General features: G+C 50.4%; 1 protein-coding gene across 1 annotated transcript in view; it reads right to left on the minus strand.

Annotated features, from left to right (window-relative positions):
- The window catches only part of Hk1 (hexokinase 1), a 67,595-nt gene that overhangs the window by 39,248 nt on the left and 9,761 nt on the right, over positions 1-18,586 (minus strand). The window contains exon 2 of the mRNA XM_057750992.1: positions 6,691-6,853. Coding sequence (XP_057606975.1) covers positions 6,691-6,853 — 163 coding nt within the window. The remainder of the gene's footprint in view (positions 1-6,690; positions 6,854-18,586) is intronic.

Below are 18,586 nucleotides of genomic sequence, written 5' to 3' on the forward strand. Positions count from 1 at the left end.
CAACAGGCCCATTTCAGGCTCACTAGTCTTATGAGGCCAGCTGGGAGGGGGTGGAGTCAGAAGAATATGGTCTGCGTTTTGCCTTCTCTCTATCTCCTTCCACATCAGCGATATCAGTGAATCCTAAAACCCTCTTCACCCTTCCTCAGGGGCTGTGCTTACACAGGCCCCATCGAGGTCCTATAGCCAGGAATGCTGCTTAGAAAGGCCCTCCCTCCCCACGAAGTACATCCGCCCGCAGTGCAAGGGCGATGCTGATAGAACTCACTATGCTTCTTACAGTGTCCTACAGGTCCCAAAGCCCCCCAGAGCAGGGAGAATCATGCCCTCCATTTCATGTTTATTATTTTGTTCAGTCCAATTAAATATTTCTTTAAACAGAGGAACTCGCCGGGCGGTGTTGGCACGTGCCTTAAATCCCAGCACTTGGGAGGCAGATTTTTTGAGTACAAGGTCAACCTGGTCTACAGAGCGAATTCCAGGACAGGCTCCAAAGCTACAGAAAAACCCTGTCTCAGAAAACAAAACAAAACAAACAGAGGAACTCATGGCAATTCTCCTGCCTCAGCATTCCCAACTGCTGGGATTATAGGTATGAGTTGTTAAACTCCCTTATAGCCATTTTACAGATAAGGCAACAAAGGTTGAGACTGAAGTAACTTCTCCGAGGTCGCCCTGAACTAGTCAGTGAAAATGCTGGGGATTTCTCCATTTGTACGGATTTTGTCTTCTTACCTCCTCCTCTTCCTTCAAATTCATCTTCTTGCACCAGCAGCAAGCTTCCCTCCAACTTCCTCTATGTATCCCTTAGTTTCTGATCTGCCTTCCCTCTCCAGGGGTCTCCAACTCTAACCCCTCCCAACTTTTCCCATCCTGGGGGGGGAGCTGGTCTTCAAGAGAAGGCGGTTCATTACGCACGGCTCTGAAGGGCCTGGCATCTCTTCCCTTCCAACGATGGCCATTATTACCAGGAAATAATGGAAAGCAAACACAGGGCCAGGTGTCTCTCTGAGCACCAGCCTGTGTCGGAATACAAAGCAAACAGAGGCTGCCTTCATGAAGGGCCCGCCCCATGAGTGAGCTGCAGGCAAGCCAGCCCAGGGATAACCTTCATCCCAAATGTCACCAGAACCATCTCTGAAAGCTGAACCCGGGTGACACTGGAACTTCGAGTTGTCGTTGGATACAACGTAGCCAGTGCTAATTAGATTCTGTCTCAAAACAGGAAGGAAATAGCACGTGGTGGTGCTTACCTTCAATCTACCTCGCAGAAGGCGGAGGCAAGCAGATCTCTGTGAATTCAAGGCTAGCCTGGTCTACAGAGTGAGTTCCAGGCTGCTCTTCCAGAGGACTGGAGTTCAGTTCCCAGCACCCACATGACTGCGCACGACTGTCTGTAACTCCAAGATCTAACACCCTCAGACAGACAGACATGCAGTCAAAACACCAATGCATATAAAATAAAAATATAAAAATAATTAGTATAAAAGATATATCCATAACCATTGTGAGTGTGGTGGTACAAACTTGCAATCCTCCCTCTGGAGAGGCTGAGCAGGGGGACAGCTAGTTCAAGGTTAGCCTGATCTACCTAAGATTTTATCTCATTAAAAAAAAAAAAAAACAAGAAAGGAAAAATATGACCAAATACACTATAAATCAGTCTGCTTTGCATGGAAGAAGACAATGGGATATCTGTATGTTTCCAGGAAATGTTTTGTGGCTTCTCCTTTGTAAAGAACATGTCATGAGCCCTGAGAGAGAAACAAACATCCAAGAATATACAGCCTCCCACAGCTCCTGGACTAATCGGGACCTATAATAGCCTAAGCACTAAGCAGGGCAGGGGGGAACCTCAGGAATAAGACACAGTCAACCCAGAGCAACTGCATGAGAAATACTGTCCACTAAAAACATCCAAGGGAGCCGGAAGAGACAGCACTGGCTGCTCGTGCAGAGGACCCGGGTTCTATTCCCATCACCCACCTGGTGGCTCATAACCATCCATAATTCCAATTCCAGGGCATCTGATGCCCTCTTCTGACTTCAGAGGGCACAAGCACACACATGGTGCACATACATACTTGCAGGCAAAACATTCATATACTTAGAAAAAAAAAAACCAAAACAACAACCCTCACACCTTTATTCCAAGCACTCAGGAGGCAGACGCAGATGGATCTCTGTGAGTTCCAGGCCAACCTGGTCTACAGAGTGAGTTCCAGGTCAGCTAAGGATACACAGTGAGACCCTGCCTCAAAAAAAGAAAAAAAAAGAAAGAAAAGAAAGGAAGGAAGGAAATAGAAAGAGATAGATAGATAGATAGATAGATAGATAGATAGATAGATAGATAGACAGACAGACAGACAGACAGATGATAGATAGGTAGAGATAGATGATAGATAGATAGATAGATAGATAGATAGATAGATAGATAGATAGATAGACAGACAGACAGACAGACAGATAGATAGATAGAAGATAGATAGATAGACAGACAGACAGACAGACAGACAGATAGATAGATAGATAGATATCTTTGGGTTTGTATCCAGGGGCCAGTGATGCCAACAGCCTTGGCTCAGAAGCTCCTGTTCAGTGGATAACAGCATAACTGGCCAGAGTGACAAGCACAAGGGACTGTCGGATGCTCAGCCATGAATGGGACATCAATATCACCCCTCCAAGGCTCAGGGAAAATGGTGGAAGCGGGGGATGGGAAGGACGTAAGAGCTGGAGAAGGGGGCGCGGCGAGGTGGAAGGCTGTCTGCAGAATATGACAGACAGCACAGCTGTGTTCTTGATCTCACAGCCTTTGTGTTAATCGCCATAAGATCTGTGTAAGATCAGGCCTGTAGATACCCTGTCACAGGGGAGCGGCATGAGGTCCCCCCTCTCTGAGGACTTACAGGCAGGTAACAGCAACTAGGGAAGAGGAGTTCAGCTCTTGAGTGCCTGCCCCTCTCTGACTATGCATAGGAAGTTAACGGTTGCTTTAGAAGACAGAGGCATTTTCTCCAGTAGTGTAACCACTGACAGGGAGCTCCTTCTCTTACAAATGAATTGTTCACCCAGCATCCTATAAGAAATCCTAAGAAAACAGTGAACCTAAGCAAACAAAAAAAAAGTAATAAAAAACGAAGAAAGAAAGGGACTCAGGGTAACGACAGTCAAGATCCATTATAAACACACCCATTTCACCACAAAACTATCATCATATATAATTGACATATGTAGATACAATAATGTCCAAATGAAGACTGGCTCATAAAAAATGAGCTATATATATTAGAAAGTGTGTTAGATATATTTTCAAAAACCTCTTTCTGAAAAATGACCAGTTCTAAAGCTCAACCAGCCCACTGGGGTCAAGGACGGTGGGAATATGGAGATTGGCTGCTCCTCTCTTGACAGTCACATCCCCACCCAGAAGCGCCAAGCCCAGGGCACTCATTCCCATTTTCCCTCCCTGATTCTGTGGCTTGGCTAATTACCACAGTAGAAGAGTGATGGATACCATTCCCAAAAGGGAACAGCACCTCAGACTCAGACTCCCGTACCCGACACCTGCTTCTGATCACAACAGTAAAGCTCGGAGCCCAGAGGCAGGCAAGGTCAAGGAGGGAGCCCCTACTTCCCAAAGGGGCACGGACTGAGCTGGGGGGGAGGGGCATAGATACCAATGTCTGTGGCTGAGGGAACACTCCAGGGCACATGAGCTGAGTCCCTAATGAATATTAGGAATAAGGGGAAAAAGCTATAGCATTTGCTATAAGTCATAATGTCTCCCCGCAAACCACAGGCTGAAGTCTCAACCCCCAGTGCCTGTGAGTGGTATCTTATTTGGGAATGAACTCTTTGTGACCAAGGAGAGCCACATTTCTCAACTTGTGGATCATGACCCCTTTCAGGGTCAGACGACCCTTTCACAGGGTTCACCTAAGACCATCTGTAGACCAGATATTTACAATATGGTTCACAGCAGTAGCAAAATTACAATTATGGAGTAGAAATGAAATAATTTTATGGTTGGGGTCACCACAACGTGAAAACTGCATTAAGACTTTGGGGCACTAGGAAGGATGAGAACCACTGAAGTAAAGAGGAGGTCACCAGTGTGGGCCCTCATCCAACACGGCTGGCATCCCTTAGGACAAATGACAAGGATCCAGAGGACCCGATAATTGTTGTTCAAGTCTTTGGCTTCACCCCCTCCTGTCCTCTCCCTTCTTTTTTTGCTGTCAGTACTGATCTGAGCTCCTCAGAGGCCCCAACACTTGATCCTAACAGCAACAGAGGAAACAGGCAGGGGCCAAAGGAGGCCGCTGGCTCTGATTACTCCAACCCTGTAACGGTGCCCCAACATGGGCATACAGCTGTGTGAGTCGCCACATCTAAGACACCACTGATTGTGAGACACACAATTATCTAATGAAGCATTAACAGAGAAAAAAATGTCACAAGGTGGGAATAACAGAAAGGGGAAAAAATGAAATGTAGTACAAACAATGCAGATATTAGAGTTTTGGGGGGTGGTTGTGGGGTTTTTGCTGTTTATTTGTTTTTGTTTTTTGTGTAGCTTTGGAACCTGTCTTGGAACTCGCTATGTAGACCAGGCTGGCCTCGAACTCAGAGATCCATGCATCTGCCTCCTGAGTGCTGGGATTAAATGCATGCGCCACCACCGCCTGAGATATATATATATATGTAATATATATATATATTATTTATTTATTTATTTTAATGAACGATTCCAGATGAATGAAACATGGAAGCAGACTCTGGGGAAGTAAAGCAGACAAGGTCCTTCCCATGCGGGACTGCTCAGGGCCTTTAATATCAACCTTGGGTCCCCACAGGGAACTAGAGAATGGGATATTTCCCAATGAGTGGGCTTTGTCTGGAAGCATGAGGGTGGGGGGGGGTGGCTAGGTTTGAGACCCTCAACCCTGGAAACAAATGGTGGGGAAAGTGGGGGAGGGGCACTGCTTGACTAAGGGTACTTGGAAGGGGCTGGTGGGAGATGCGAGTTCAGAAAGAAAGAAAAAAGAAGGCATTTCCAGCCTGTTCCTCCTCCCTGATTACAGTGATCAGGTAACCTTCCCAAGCCTCCCGAATCCCCGCCTCCCCAAGTCCCAGCTCACTTGACACTTTCTCCCCTCCTTTCCCTCTCAGCTGCAAAAGGCATAGCTGAATTCAGTTAATAGCCATGAGAGACTCTTCGTCTGTTTATGGGCTCACCCAGGGCTGAGAAACAGTGAGCGTTAACACACAGGGCCTCCCTTCCCCAGTCACAGGCACCAGAACGTGCTAAGAGTATAGCAGCCAGGGTCGTTCCGCCCGCTAGAACTGCTTCAAACGCTGAACTGCTCACAACCAACCCTTGAAGAAACACGCCGGCCTGAGTTGGAGCCAGCTCAACTCTTGGACAAAGAAACAGAGATAGAGACAGCAACAAGTGTACGGTGAGTCCCATTATAAAATAGGACAAACAAGACAAGTGGTATGGCCGGCTATAGCCGGGACTATTCTGGCTCTCAGCCAGATTGCACAGCAAGCCCAGCACTTGCCCTTTGCCGGGAAAACATCTGTAAAAGCTGCACTTTACCGGCACAGACATACTAGCTGTTTCAAACCTTCTCTAGACAAGACTGAAAATCCAGGCCTCCAGAGCAGCAAAGAAACTGCAGAAGGGCGGAGGCCACACTCATGGGAGTGAACTCAAAAAGAAATGACTTCCTGGAACCTGGCTCCCCTCGCGGCATGCTGTGGGTGAACCCCATCCTGGTGCCGGAGTGACTTCAGCATGTACCTTTGCAAACTAGTAGTAACTATGAATTGGCTGGGCAAAGTGGCTGCCCCTGAGCAAATGAGGCCATGGCCTCCCAGCTATAACTTGGCCAGTGAAGAGTGGATGCCAATTCCCTGGACAGGTGAGCCGTCAGGCCTTGGGGAAAATCCTTCAACTCCCTGCAGCAGGCAAGACCCACAAGAACGCAGACTGAGGGAGAATTCCTGGCGCTACCTTGATACTGTGTAGGGAATTTGTCCAAATGGGGACTTGACTGCCCTACCTGAGTCCAAGCCCTACCTGGCCACGAGTCGTGCTACTTATCTGGGACACCAAAGGCAGGTTGGCCAGGTGCTTGGGATTCCAACGAACCTTTGGTTTATTCTAGAGATGGAGGATAATCCCACACAGTATCTGAAAACCCCTAAATGCCATACTTTCAAAGTGTCGCATAGGACTGCCCCGGAGGGCAGGTCAGCATTGTCCAATGTGGTGCCATCAGCCTGGCAGACAGATGACAGATGGGTCGGTATAGGGATAGAGGGATAACCGGATCAATGGGAGAACAAGAGAATGGGTGGGCAAGTGGGTGGGTAGGAGGGTGGGTGGGTGGAGAGAAAGAGGAAATAAAGAATTGAGATCAACGGGAGAACAGGTAAGTGAGTGGGTAGGTGGAGGGATGGAAGGAAGGATGGAGGGAAAAGATGAACCAATGGGAGAGCAGGTGGGTGGCGGGATGGCAGATGAACCAATGGGAGAGCAGGTGGGTGGCGGGATGGCAGATGGACCAATGGGCGAGCAGACAGATGAAATGGTGATTGAGCGGAAAGCAACACCTGAGCAAATGCCTGTGGGAAGGATGGTCACAGGGCACTCGGAGCCCGACCTCGGAGACTCACCTGAGCCGTCAGGGATGGACCTTACAAAGGTCGGCAACATCTTGACCGTGGCTGTTGGGTTATAATCCCGGGAAAGGCCATTCTTCATCTCTTTCTTGAAGCGTGTCAGGATATCTATCAGAATTTCATCAGAGAGCCGCATGGCATACAGATACTTATCAATCTGGGGGAAAGATGAGGAAGGAGAAGAATAAGGCTGAGTTCAAGGGAGGTTCGGTTCAGCTCCAGTCTGGCTGGGCGAAACAGGGCGAGAAAGTGGTGTCCTGGACAACTGAACTTCAGACACACTGGAGCAGCCTCGAGGGGACCAGAGGGGGCTGTCCAGCTCCTCAACTGTGCCACCCAGAGCGGGTCCACAGGCTTCCTCACCTAAAAAATGAACAAGACAACTCCAAGGCCCCTTCCAATCCTGGAATACTACAAGGCAAATGCTGTTCAGTCCCCTAGGATACGACACAGGCAGGTTTCCTCCTCCAACAGAGGGACCGTAAGCATCCTTCCCGCTATGAGTGAGGGCTGGTACCTCAAGGTTGGCAGCACCATACAGGTTAAGATCATGGACTCTGGAGCAGCCACACAACTCCAAGGCCTAGCCCTGTTATCTAAGACTTGCATGCATTTGTTTATTCAGTTGAAATAAAACAGGACTTAACCAGACAGGGTGGTGTATGCCTATAATGCCAGAACTCAGGAGACTGTGGCAGGAGGGTTACAAGTTCAAGGTCAGCCTGGACTATACAGCAAGGCTCTTTAAAAACAAATAGATCAATTAATGATCAATGACTGAATGGATGAGGCTGTAGTGCCAATGGGTTTCCTTGGGCACGTGACCTTTTAAAAGTTTTATTATTTTTAGTTTATGTGTATGAGTGCTTTGCCTGTGTGTGTATCTAAGTGCGCTGCCAGATCCCCTGAAACTGGAGTTAGAGATGGTTGTGAGTCACTGTGTGGGTGCTGGGAGTCAAACCCAGGCCCTTTGCAAGAATATCAGGTGCCCCTCCCTGCTGAGTCATCCCTTCAGTCCCAAATACAATTTCTAAGCAGGTAGAAGTGGTCAGCCAAAGAGCTAGGACTTTCAGAGAACACGGGTGGCTAGTCCCAAGAGGAGGCATTAACCTTACCCTCAGAATGTATGGGGACAGCGCCAGGGGCCCCATGCCCTCATGTGGGGACTCTGTGCCCACTCAACATGTTCACAGCTCCAAATAGAGCTCTGTCCTTTAAACTTCTTTCTTTTCCGGTCCCTGATGCTCTTCCAGTCCACAGGCTCCTAATCTCAAACCCCTGGGAGGTTACCGACTGTCCTTTCTGTTTAAGTTGCTCAGAGAGTGTTTTACTGGGAGCTGGGGGTATCACTCAGTAGAGTGCTCGTCCAGCATGCGTGCGGGCCCGGGTCAAACCCAGGTCTGGCAGCACATGTCTGTATCCCAGCACTAGGTAGGTGGAGACAGGAGGATGAGGAGCTCAGCTCCTCCTGGCTACATGGGCCAGAGAGAGTCCGTCTCAAACAAAGTATTCACGAGGGAGCTGGTAGTGTAGCACAGTGGGGTACGGCTCCTGGTACAAGGCCCCCACCACAGTGGGGGCAAGTGGTTACTGGCGCCCTCGATGCCCAACAGGAACTAGACACCTGTTCTCGTGGGGAGAGCCTTGTGACGTCCCCTGGCATTTTTTTCCCCACTGTCGCTCTCTTGGCTTCTCTGGCACCTGTGAAATCCAGCCGAGCCTGAGCAGGTAATACTGGAGATGTCTGTCCTTCTATTCTACCCATCACCATGGGAGCCTCTCACAGGGCGGGTCCGTTCAGTTCTCTCCCTCCCGTCCCTGCGCTGCCACCCCATCCCAGAGGCACCCACTCTGAATATCAAGACTCTCTGCCTCACCTGACCACACTCCCTAGCTCCTGTTGCTGCTGCTGCTGCCTCAAGCTCCTCTGGTCTGGTGGTCACCTCTGCCTGAAATGCCTTCCTTCTCTCCCCAGCTACCCAGCCCTTATGAGCCCCTTAAGATCCAGGTCAGGTGTCACTTGCTCCTGAAATCTCCCCAAGTCCCCCAAGGCTGACCCATCCTTTGGTCCTCAGCACAGATCACAACTTTCTGTGTGTGTTCCCTCCACAGTATCTGTGCTGTCTGTCTCAACCTCCCCAGCGCTGCCCCTCTTTGGATCCCTGCAGCTGGATTTATGACCCAGTAACACTGATAAGACCTTGCTGCTGACTGGCTGCTGAACATGGCATCTTGGACTCACTGTTCAGAATGGCTAGAAATGTCCTGACTAAGGACAGAGTCCCAGGCCAGGTCACCTCTGCATATTTGCTCTGGTCTCCAGGCCTCATGCTCCCTCCAGGCCCTGCTGTCTCCTGTTTCACAGATAACCACGGCACTAAGAGTCTACCAGTCCTCCGTGACCCGAGGGAATCACTGTCCCCCGTCCCCATGTCAGCCAGCCACTCTTTCCTTTCTCCTTCATGACAAAGAAAAAGGACAATCGGAAGCTACAAAGAGCAGGATAGAAACTGCCAGAAGCTTGGCTCTGGGTGGAGACACACAGTGTTCTACCCCAAGGCTGGCAGCACCAGCGTGGGCACCAACAAAGGTCACAATACAAGCATGCTAAGAAGCCCTGAGGGGGACGGCGTCAGAAAGTGTGTCTGGGCAAAAGCAGGTGCACATGCAGCCGAAGGTAAGTGGAAATCAGCTCTGTGGGGATGGAGCAGATAGTTCAAGAAGTGAAGAAATCAAGAGGACCACCCACAGCTGGCGACATCACAGAGCCCCGAGAGCCATGCCAACAAATACAGACCTGATCCCAAAACATGGCAAGCCTGAGACAGCGTCAGAGAGGACCCAGTGAGATGATGGCGCTTCCGAAGGAGCAAGGTGTGTGCACAGAGTAGGGCCCTGACCCTCCAGAAATAGTCATGAGGCCACCCCAGCTTTCTGGACATGCCTCGCCTGCCACCCCTCTCACACAACATCCTGACTGTCTCATCAGGCACACGGCCCATCCCTTCTGACAGTGTGGGTGCCCCAGGGAAAGGAAGTGTATTGAATGGAGCTTTGCAAGTCGCTTGGCACAGGGGCAGCTTGGAGGCTGCTGGCTGCGGGAGTCCTGCTGCAGCCTGAGTGTGGTTTCCACAAACCAAGTGTTTTCACATCCAGCGTGTCATTTACCCTTTAAGAAGACCTTGTCGGGGAGACGTTCTTAATCCGTGTTTTACGGCTGCAGGAGCATGGCTACAAGCACCTAAGGGATCCATTCCAACACAAACAGGGGGTACAGTTTTACACCAGCAAACCTAAGGCTCCCCCTGCAACCATCCTTGACCCTTGAGGTCTTTGAGCTGGATACATAGAAAGAAGGTTCTAGAAAATGCAGGACTCTCTGAAGCTCCCCAGGTATCCTTGCTCCTAACTGGAGGATTATCTCAGTACAGATTCTAATCACAAACCCCAACATTTCAAGTTGATCCTGGCCCATAGAAAGCCAAGAAGTTCAAATGAAAAGGCAAGTTGGGGGACCCTTCTCTTCTGCTCGAGTGTATGAGTCACCGCGGGACAGAACCCCTCTCAGAAAAGACATGGAAAGCAGAAACTGGCATTTACTGGAGTTGTCAGGATCTTGTTCTAGTTGCCTTGGCCTGGCCACCTGTCCTCAATAGGCCAATTAAACAGACAAAGGCATTAGCTTCTCATTAGAGAAACAGAGAAGGGTGATTTAGTCAGCATGGCCACACTGAAGGGGAACAACAGAAGTTTAAAGGCACACCCAAATCTGTCTTTGGGGTTCAGGTTGAAATAGAGGGTAAAAAGGTACGTCACTAAGCAGTCCCCGTCAATGTGGTCTTTCCCACCGTGGACCCATCATTGTTTCAGGTCCTGGATCTTGGAGGGTCCCTCAGGTGGTCAGCACTGGGTGAACCATCTTCCCAGGAGACAAGCTCCTCCTCTGGCCGGTACCAAAACCCCAGCCTTTTCCTTTCCCAGTGTGAGACTCCGGGGAAATTTCAATTCCACACGGTTCATTGTTTCCAAGATCTAATGGGCCAAGGAGGGCAATACCTCCTCCATTTAACACATCTTCACTCCTTCCAAGATGGTTACAGCCCCAAGCTCGCCTGTATCTGCCCTTCGCCTGAGGCTGTGCTTGTGTTAATGGAAAGAGATTTATCCTGGTGCACAATTCCAGGTATACAGTTCATCATGGTTCAGAAGGCATGGCGGCAGGTGCATTAAGGCCATGGGTTACACGAGTCCACAGAGAACTCTAGATAGTCCCCTCTCTCCCACGTCCTCACACCCAGAAACACCCCGCCTACATACACACAGTCCCACCCCTTCTACTGCGAGTCTGCCCCATCCACTGCTGCCCAGGTGCTCTGGTTAGGCACTAATGCCCACAGACTCCCTCCGGTCTCTCCGTGTTATAATTGATCATGGGGGCTCAGCACAGCACGTCTCCAGGTAGTTCTCACAAGCCTCAGGCTTGGGAACACCTTGCCACATGACAGGGACTCCCATGTGCTCACTCTGGTGCATGGTACACCATACAAGTCTACAGGGATCTCAGGCTAACAGGAACATTGGCACCCCATGCTGAGTTGGGTCTGTATCTCTTGCCTGAGCCATATCAGACTCCAGGGCCTTTGCCATCATCCAATGTGGGGCCAGTCCTATCCATACCGTGAGGATCGGAACCTCAGGGGCCTTGAAGCCCAGCCTCCCATATGGACTTAGGCTTAGGCAGCAGACTCCATCAGCAGAAAGAATGCTACCTTGCCAAGTCCCCTGGCCAGAAGCCCTGTGTCCGGTGAAAGAACTAGGAGTCTGGCACTGGACCCTATTCACCCACATGGCTGTGCCTGACCCCAGTCCCACCTCCTGATCCCAAAAGAACAAGCACAAAAAACCAATTCAAGACTAGACATGCCCAAGTGGGCAGGCCGGTCGTGACAGGATTGCCAGTAACCACTGGCAACGCGGGCATTTAGGCTTACGAAGGAAGGGCATGGTCATGGAAAATTTCACTCCTCCCATTCACACTCTCCATGGGAATTGAGAATGAGATGGAAGCTGGGAGTGATGGCATACACCTGTCAGGCTGGCACTCAGGCAGCCGAGGCAGGAGGATTGCAAGTGTGAAGCCAACCGTGTCTGCATAAGACGCTGTTTAAAACTAAGTAAACCTGGGCTGGGACTGCAGCTCAGTTGCTAGCGTGGTTGCCTAGCATGCAGAAAGCTCTGGGTTCACATATCCCAAGTGTGGTGGCACAAGCTTATGATTTTAGCATGCGGGAGCTAGAGAGAGGAGGAACAGAAGCTCAAGGTTGGGGCTGGAAAAATGGTTCAGTGGGTAAGAGCACTTGCCATGAAAGCAAGAGGACTGAGTTCAAATCCCCAGCACACCTGTAAGATTCACACATACTCTATACATTCCTGTAATCCACAGTGTTAGGAGGCTGAGGCAGGTGGCGCCCATAAAACCCACTGAGTAGCCAACTGAACAGGGAGCTTGGAGTTCAATAAGAGATGACTGTTATATTCATATGTGGTGGAGCGTGATAAAGGGAGCTACCCAGCAGGGTGTGGTGGTGGCGCATGCCTTTAATCCCAGCACTCGGGAGGCAGAGGCAGGTGGATTTCTGTGAGTTCAAGGCCAGCCTGATCTGCAGAGTGAGTTCCAGAACAACCAGGGTTGTTACACACAGAAACCCTGTCTTTAAAAAGGGGAGGGGGGCGCCACCCAAAGTCCTCCTCTGGCCTCCACATATGTACACATGTGCACACATAATCCACACACAATTGTATGCATACACCATTCACAACCATGCACTGAAAATTTTGAAGTCACTCTATGTAGGGAGTTCAAGGCCAGCCTGAGCTACGCGAGACCCTGACTCGGAGATAAAAAAGTTTGAGGAGGGCAAGGCAACGGGAGTCTGGAGCACAAGCCTCCAAACTGAGTTTTCCGAGCAAGGCATCTCACAGGAAAAGTGGGCAGCTGGGAGCAAAGGGTTAAGAAGTTGGCATATATATGGCGGAGATTTCAACATAGGCTCACTTCCCTTTACCAAGCGACTGAGAGACGGGGACAAGGGGTTTGGGGCTGGTTAAGGTCACTGGCGTTAACACTTGCAGAGGGCTCTGTCAGACAAGTGCCAGCCGTGAAGCAGGGGCTTCAGTCTGTTGGCTGTTTTCCTCTGTGCCACTACAACAGGTAACGCCATTGTCTCTAAGTTAGAGGAGAGGACATTGAGAAGCACGGCTCTACAAAGTCACAGGGCTTCTAAGCAGAAGCTGTGTCTGGACTCTAGACAGTGTAGCCCCTCACTTGGGGCTTCCCCCTTTTTTTCCTCACGTGTAGGAAAGAACAGAGGAGCTGTGGACCAACAGCTGGGTTCAGATTAAGGACCTGCCATGTCTTAGCTGGGTGGTTTTAGTAAATTAATCTTTCTCAGTCCTGCTTTTCTCACTTTTGAGATGGGGACAATACTTTCATCTAACAGATATTTTATCAAGATTCGAATCATGAACTAAAAACCTTCTTTCCCCACCCGAGTGACATAATCCTGTGTTCTCAACTCACTTTGTTCTTAAGAAATACCCTAAGAATGACTTCACTACAAATTATATTAACCCATTTTATTAAAAAAAAAAGAACATTTATTTTTATTTTACATGTATGAGTGCCTGCATGTGTCTATGTGCACTGTGTGCTCGTGGAGGCCAGAAGGTGCCACTGGATACCTTGGAGCCACCTGGGTCTCTGCAAAAGCAAAGAGCAGCCAGCGCTCTAACACCAGGAGTTACCTTCCCAGCTCTAATATCAACCCACTTTGTAGAAAACGACAAGGCGACACACAATACGCCTAAAAAAAAAAAATCGGGACAAACCAGAGGTTCTGCCCAAATCCCCAGAACACTTGCAGTTTTGCTGCTTTTAAAAGCCGTAACAAGCCAGCACCACAAGCCATCCCAGCACCAAGTGCAAGGTCATCCTTGGCACACAGAGTTCAAGACCAGTCTGAGCCGCACGAGACTCTGTCTCAAGATACATAGGTCAGTGGATGGATGGATGGATGGATGGATGGATGGATGGATGGATGGATGGACAAACAGAAATAAAATGACAATAATAATATGTACTAATTTTTTAGACCAGTCAAATACACTTTTTATTTTGGGGTACAAGAGTGTAAGTTCTCTCCCACCCCAAGACACCCCTGCTTAGTGGGCTCTGTGTCCTTGGCGAGCTTTCCCACCTGCACAAATATGCATATGATACCGGCTCTTAAATTTTGCTTTGTAAAACTGGAAATCCCCTGGGACACTGGATCCCTAACTCCACCTTCCTCTCGCCTCTGTGAATCGCCTCTAAGACCTGTCTGAGCCACACAAGAGCACTGCTAGGGACCCAGGCTGGCTGAACACAGGACAAAGGTGGGGCGGTGCCAGCTCCAATCTGACTCCTGGCTTTGTGCTCCTGGCAGCCCCTTAGCCTCCCTCCCCTACCCTTCCCAGCATCTATCCTGCGGGTGTATCCAGTGACCTTGATCTACACAGGCCTCCACTGTGCAAGTCCTCTCATAAGCTGGTTCCCACCGTACTGTCTGAAGAACACAGAGCGCGTTAATTCCACTGCCCCGAGGAAAAGTTACAGGTCAGAGAGGTTCCTCACCTGGCCAGTCAGAGAACTACAGTGAGAAGCTTCCCAACCATCCCCGGTCCTATACTCTGTGGTCTAAACCAGATGGGTCCAATCTTCTGACATTGCAGCACAATGCAATCTATATAGGGCGAGCTTGGGAGCCAGGCGTGGTGGCCCATGCCTTTAATCCCAGCACTAACTCAGAAGACGGAGGCAGATGGGTCTGAGTTCAGCCTGGTCTATCTACACAGTGAGTTCCAGGACAGCCAGAGATGGTGAGACCCTGTCTCAAAACCAAAACCAAAACAGAAATTTCATGCTTGAAAACCCAAATCAAGTTTTCCTTTTTAAAGGAAAAAGAAGCCGGGTGCTGGTGATGCACACCTTTAGTCCCAGCACTCAGGAGGCAGAGGCAGACGGATGGCTGTGAGTTCCAGGACAGCCTGATCTACAGAGTGAGTTCTAGGAAAGACAGGGCCAGACAGAGAAACCCTGTCTCAAAAACCAAAACATCAACAACAACAAAAAAGTAAAAAGAAATCTCATACTGTCTTAAGCAAGTTTATAATTTTATGCTGAAGTGTATTCACAGCTGTCCTCAAGAGTCAGGATAGGGGCTTCCCCGGCGGCACTACTGCCACAGCTCCAACCAGCCATAAACAGCGTGCCCGCTGAGGCTGGCAGAAAGCATGCCACAGCTCACTCCCCATCAGGGGCTAGTTGCCTACGTACCCACCCATTCCCAGGTCATCATGGGGAGAACCTTCAGAAACCAGAGCAAAGCCGGAAGGCCCAGGCCCACAGGCCCTCCCTAGTGACTGGTGCCATCTCAGGGTCAGCCCAGGATCTCAGTCTACTTCCTGCCGCATGTGGCTCTCCAGATGCCAGCCCCACCTCACGGCTGCCGACGGCCGCCATGGAGGAAAGCAGTATCTTTGCCACTGCTGGGAGCCAGCTTCTGAGTAAGGGATGGAGTTAGCTATGGGGAGAAGGGGGGGCATCTACAACCCTTTGGGAGGTCCTAGAGCAGTCGTAACTACCAGTACAGTACGCTCATGCTATGCCAGTGTGTCACCCAAATTTCCTCCTTGTAGAGTCCCCACCAATGGCTTCTGTTGAGTCTTGCTTTCGTTCTTTTGAAACAAGGTCTCACTATGGAGCCCTGGCTGGCCCAGAACTTGCTACATAGATCAGGCTGGCCTTGAACTCACAGAAACCTGCTTGCCCTTGTCTTCTGAGCGACGACCACACCATGCCGACTGACCCCGGTTTCTTGTTCCTCCAAGCCACCTTCAAACTCACCTTCTGCACAGGATATGCCATGATCCACCCGGCCCCACGCCGCCGCCGTCTGTCCCTCTCCTCAGCATCCCCCCAGCCTTAGGTGTCCTCTATAGAGAAGTCAGCCGGTCCCGGCACATACGTCACGGTGTGTGTCTTTCCTGATGCCGCAGGAACACACGCATGGTCCACACCTCTGCTGGACTGCTAGTGCCTGAGGGGCAAGTGCCTTGTCTTCTGCCCCGAGTGTGTACCCCAGTCCTCAGCCTGGTGCCACGATGTGGCTTCCTCTGCTGGGCTGGGTGGCTCCTTGGCTGGGCGGGAGGCCTCAGAGGGTTTGCTGACTGAGATAAGGCCTACTGCCTCCTTTTCCCCAAACGGCCCAGAACTTGTCCCAGCACCTAACCCCCTCTGTCCCTTCATATAGTGCCCTTAATTGGCTGAGGCCCAGGAGAACACCGGGGCCCTAAAGCTAATCAGATTCTTAGTTCCTGTAAGAGGGTACCCAGCAATCTGCAAGTCACCAAGGAACCGGAATATGAGGGCACGAGTCGGGAAATTGAATTCCCTGCAGAGGTTCTCCAAAGGCCTGGCTCAAATATCTCCAAAGCAAAAACACAAACAGGACCGTCGCTCTTCTTCTGGGCCCACACAGAGCCCTCCAGCGCAGCGCTTATGCTACCGAACCGTTCCTTTTGCTTCAGCTGAGCCCCAAGAACTCCTCACACAACTCCATACACAACCGCTGCCCCCCCCTTTTGTTTGGTTTATGTTCTTATTCACATGCACACATACGCACAGACGTGTGGAGGCCAGAGGTTGGTGCCAGGTTCTTCAATCTTTATAACTTCTAGTTTTCATTTTTGTTGTCTGTTTTTTTTTTTTTGAGAAATGGTTTCTCTGTGTAGCCCTGGCTGTCCTGGGACTATGTAGACCAGACTGGCTTCAAACTGAGATCCTCCTGCCTCTGCCTCCTGGAGATTAAAGGCATCCACCACACCTGGCTCCTTTTTTTTTTTTTTTAAAGACATAGTCATCACACGCTGAACCAGGAGCTCACTAGTTTAGCTAGACTGGTTGGCTCTTGACACTGGACCTGGATTCCTTTTTTAATTCAGGTGTATGATTACTTTGCCCGCATGTTACACGTGCATGTACGTGCCTCACGATTGCAGAGTGTAGAAGATCCACAACTAGTTACACATGGTTGCAAACCACCACGTGGGTGCTGGGAACCAAACTTGGGTCCTCTGCAAGTGCAACAATGCTCTAGACCACTGAGCCCTCTCTCCAGCCCCTGTACCCAGCTTTTAGGTGGGTTCTGGGGATCCAAACTCAGGTTCTCTCGGCTGGCACAGCATCTGGTACTACCTGAGCTATCGCCCCAGCACACTGGCAATTTTCAATTATTGAGGGGGGGATTGTTATTAGTGTGTATGTGTCCCGGAGCTCACAGGTGGTTGTGAACACCCTGATACAGGGATTGGGAACTGGTCCACTGGATAATGGTTGCTCTTAAGCACAGAGCCCTCCCCCCACCCCCACTGTTGCTTGTTTCCGTGGGTTGCTCTGAAAGACAAGGTCTTGCCGTGTCTTTCCGCTCAAGAAAGTCTGGGACTGGATATGAGGGCCCAGGCTGACGGTGCTGGTAGGTGACCACCAAGCTCTCTGTGCCTCAGTTTCTTGATCTGTCTAAAGGGTAAACGACTCTTGCCTTTTACCTGCAATTTCTACTGTGGCGACGCACCAAGACCAAAAAGCAAGTTGGGGAGGGAAGGGTTTATCAGGCTTACAGCTCAGCATGGTTGTTCCTCACTGATGGAAGTCAGGACAGGAACTCAAACAAGGCAGGATCCTGGAGGCAGGAACTGATGTAGAAGTCATGGAGGAGCGGTGCTTACTGGCCTGTTCACCAGGGCTTGCTCAACTGCCTTCTTAGAGAACCCAGGACCAGCAGCCCAGGGATGGCACCACCCACCATGGGCTGGACCCTCCCCCATTGATCACTAAATGAGAAAATCCCTTACAGCGGGATCTCAAGGAGGCGTTTTCCTCAGCTGAGGCTCCTTCCCTCTGATAACTCTAGCTTGTGTTAAGCTGACACCCAAAACTACCCAGTACACCTTGGAGAACAAATGTCTCCACTTGTAAAACTACCTGGTGGGATTACGGTGGCTCACCCCGAACACAACCCTGGGCACCTAAAGCAGCCAGCTGAGGGGCCCTGGCTTCCTGGATAATCAGAGCTCAGTGCCCTAGGCAAGGATCCTGGGTCCCATCTGCCTTGGTCTCTGGTCCAGTGAGAGAGCTCATGGTCCCCTAGACAAATGCTCAGATAAAAGCCATGTGTGTCTGAAATGCCTACACTCTGAGGCGTCCCTGTGTCTGCCACATGCCATTACTGCTATTTTAACATTGGAGATGGGAGTGACTTATCACAGTTCCCCCAAGGGTTGAGTCAGGGCTTTCCATTTCTGGCCTAGTCACCTCCCTCCCGCTGCAGGACCCCAAGAGAGAAACCGTCTGCACTTTAGAGTCACCTGTCACCTTAGGGTAGAGAGCCGAGGACACTGGGACTGGGGAAGCGGGAGGTTCATTCCCTCCTGGCTAGCCACTGGAAGCCAAGGATTGGCCTGCTGTTCCCGCCCTGCTGCATTCCAGCGACGCTGTCTTCCCGGAGGGCACACAGCCTCCTGAATTTTTAGCTGGTTCACTGTGACAGTTTCGTTCTCTTCCCTGGCATGGTCACGACCACTCGCCCCTGCCAGTACCAGTACTTGTTAACAGGTGCCGAGGTCACCAGCGGGGACCTTGGTCCTGACCTCAGCATATTATCCTAGTCCACTTGGCTAGGGGTATGACGAACAAGGGAAGGTGTCTGAGTTTGTTGCTGTTGGCCTGTGTTGCCCTGGGAGCTGAGACAATTACCCTGTATGTGAGGCCTGTGGTTTTCTCATACACAATAAG

The sequence above is a fragment of the Chionomys nivalis genome, chromosome 19 (genome assembly GCF_950005125.1).
Source record: "Chionomys nivalis chromosome 19, mChiNiv1.1, whole genome shotgun sequence".
In the NCBI taxonomy this organism is placed as follows: Eukaryota; Metazoa; Chordata; class Mammalia; order Rodentia; family Cricetidae; genus Chionomys; species Chionomys nivalis.